General features: G+C 36.8%; 1 protein-coding gene across 1 annotated transcript in view; it reads left to right on the forward strand.

The window, feature by feature from the left end:
* The window catches only part of LOC144238539 (ubiquitin-like modifier-activating enzyme 1), a 14,986-nt gene that overhangs the window by 2,890 nt on the left and 10,899 nt on the right, over window positions 1-1,197 (forward strand). The window contains exons 8-9 of the mRNA XM_077772337.1: window positions 998-1,095; window positions 1,178-1,191. Of these exons, the coding sequence (XP_077628463.1) occupies window positions 998-1,095; window positions 1,178-1,191 (112 nt within the window). The remainder of the gene's footprint in view (window positions 1-997; window positions 1,096-1,177; window positions 1,192-1,197) is intronic.

Genomic DNA, 1,197 nt, shown 5'->3' on the forward strand with positions numbered 1-1,197 from the left:
ATAGTCTCTGAGTAATATTTTATTACCTCATATGTTATAAATGGCCTTTTTTATAGCCAGAATATATTTCCAATTTCTGGTTTACCATTTATATTTTATAATTGTCACAAACTTCTCAATACATTGGTTTGGGTTTAATAGTTTCCATTTTAAAGAGACTAAAAGAATAAGATGTTGTTTTTATCCATATGCCACCGTTTTTTTTCTTTTCTGTTGGTCCAGATTTGTATCTAATATAGTTTTCTTTGTACTAGAGGGATGCCCCTTACTATTTGTTGTAATCATGTGGTTCGTTTGTGGTAATTTTTTTTAGGTTTTTAATGATTTATATTGTCTTTATTTAGCCATTTTTTTGAAAAGACATTTTTGTTGGGGCGCCTGGGTGGCTTAGTCGGTTAAGTGTCCGACTTTCCAACTTTCGCTTAGGTCACGCTGTCTCACGCTGCTCTCACGCTGCTCACGCTGTCTCTCTCTTCTAGAAATAAATAAAACATTTAAAAAAAAAAAGACATTTTTGTGAACTATAGAATGGTATATTGACAATTTTTTTCTTTCATTGCTTAAAAAATGTTGCTGTATGGGGCGCCTGGGTGGCTTAGTCGGTTAAGCATCCGACTTTCGCTTGGGTCACGATCTCGCGGTTCGTGGGTTCGAGCCCCGCGTCGGGCTCTGTGCTGACTNAATTTAATGTTATTTGTGGGTTTATAGTTATATCAGATTTTGGAAAATTACTGGCCGTAATTTTTTTCCAAAATGCTACTTACTTACTCTCACACCTCATTGTCTGTATCCAGAACTCCCAATTACATATTTTTAAGCTATGTAATTCATTTTGTTTTCTTCCCCCACTTTGTTGTATTTTGAATAGTTTCTTTTACTGTGGAGCTGGGTCAGTATGGCTTTTTTATTCTTCTTTTGATGGTGTTATTGATTTCTGATTTGGAATACGAGGATTGGTGCTTGGACTGATATGTACTCCATTCATTTCATCCCCTAGGTCCCTATACGTTTAGTATTTGTGACACCTCCAACTTCTCTGAGTATATCCGGGGAGGCATTGTCAGTCAGGTCAAAGTACCAAAGAAGATCAGCTTTGTGAGTATGTATGGCGGTTGGGTTACGGTTCCACATTTCTAGGATTTTTATTTCACTGGTTCTCATGTCCCACTCTCCACAGAAATCCTTACTAGCGTCACT

Source organism: Crocuta crocuta, unplaced genomic scaffold, assembly GCF_008692635.1.
Source record: "Crocuta crocuta isolate KB4526 unplaced genomic scaffold, BGI_CrCroc_1.0 scaffold700, whole genome shotgun sequence".
Lineage (NCBI taxonomy): Eukaryota > Metazoa > Chordata > Mammalia > Carnivora > Hyaenidae > Crocuta > Crocuta crocuta.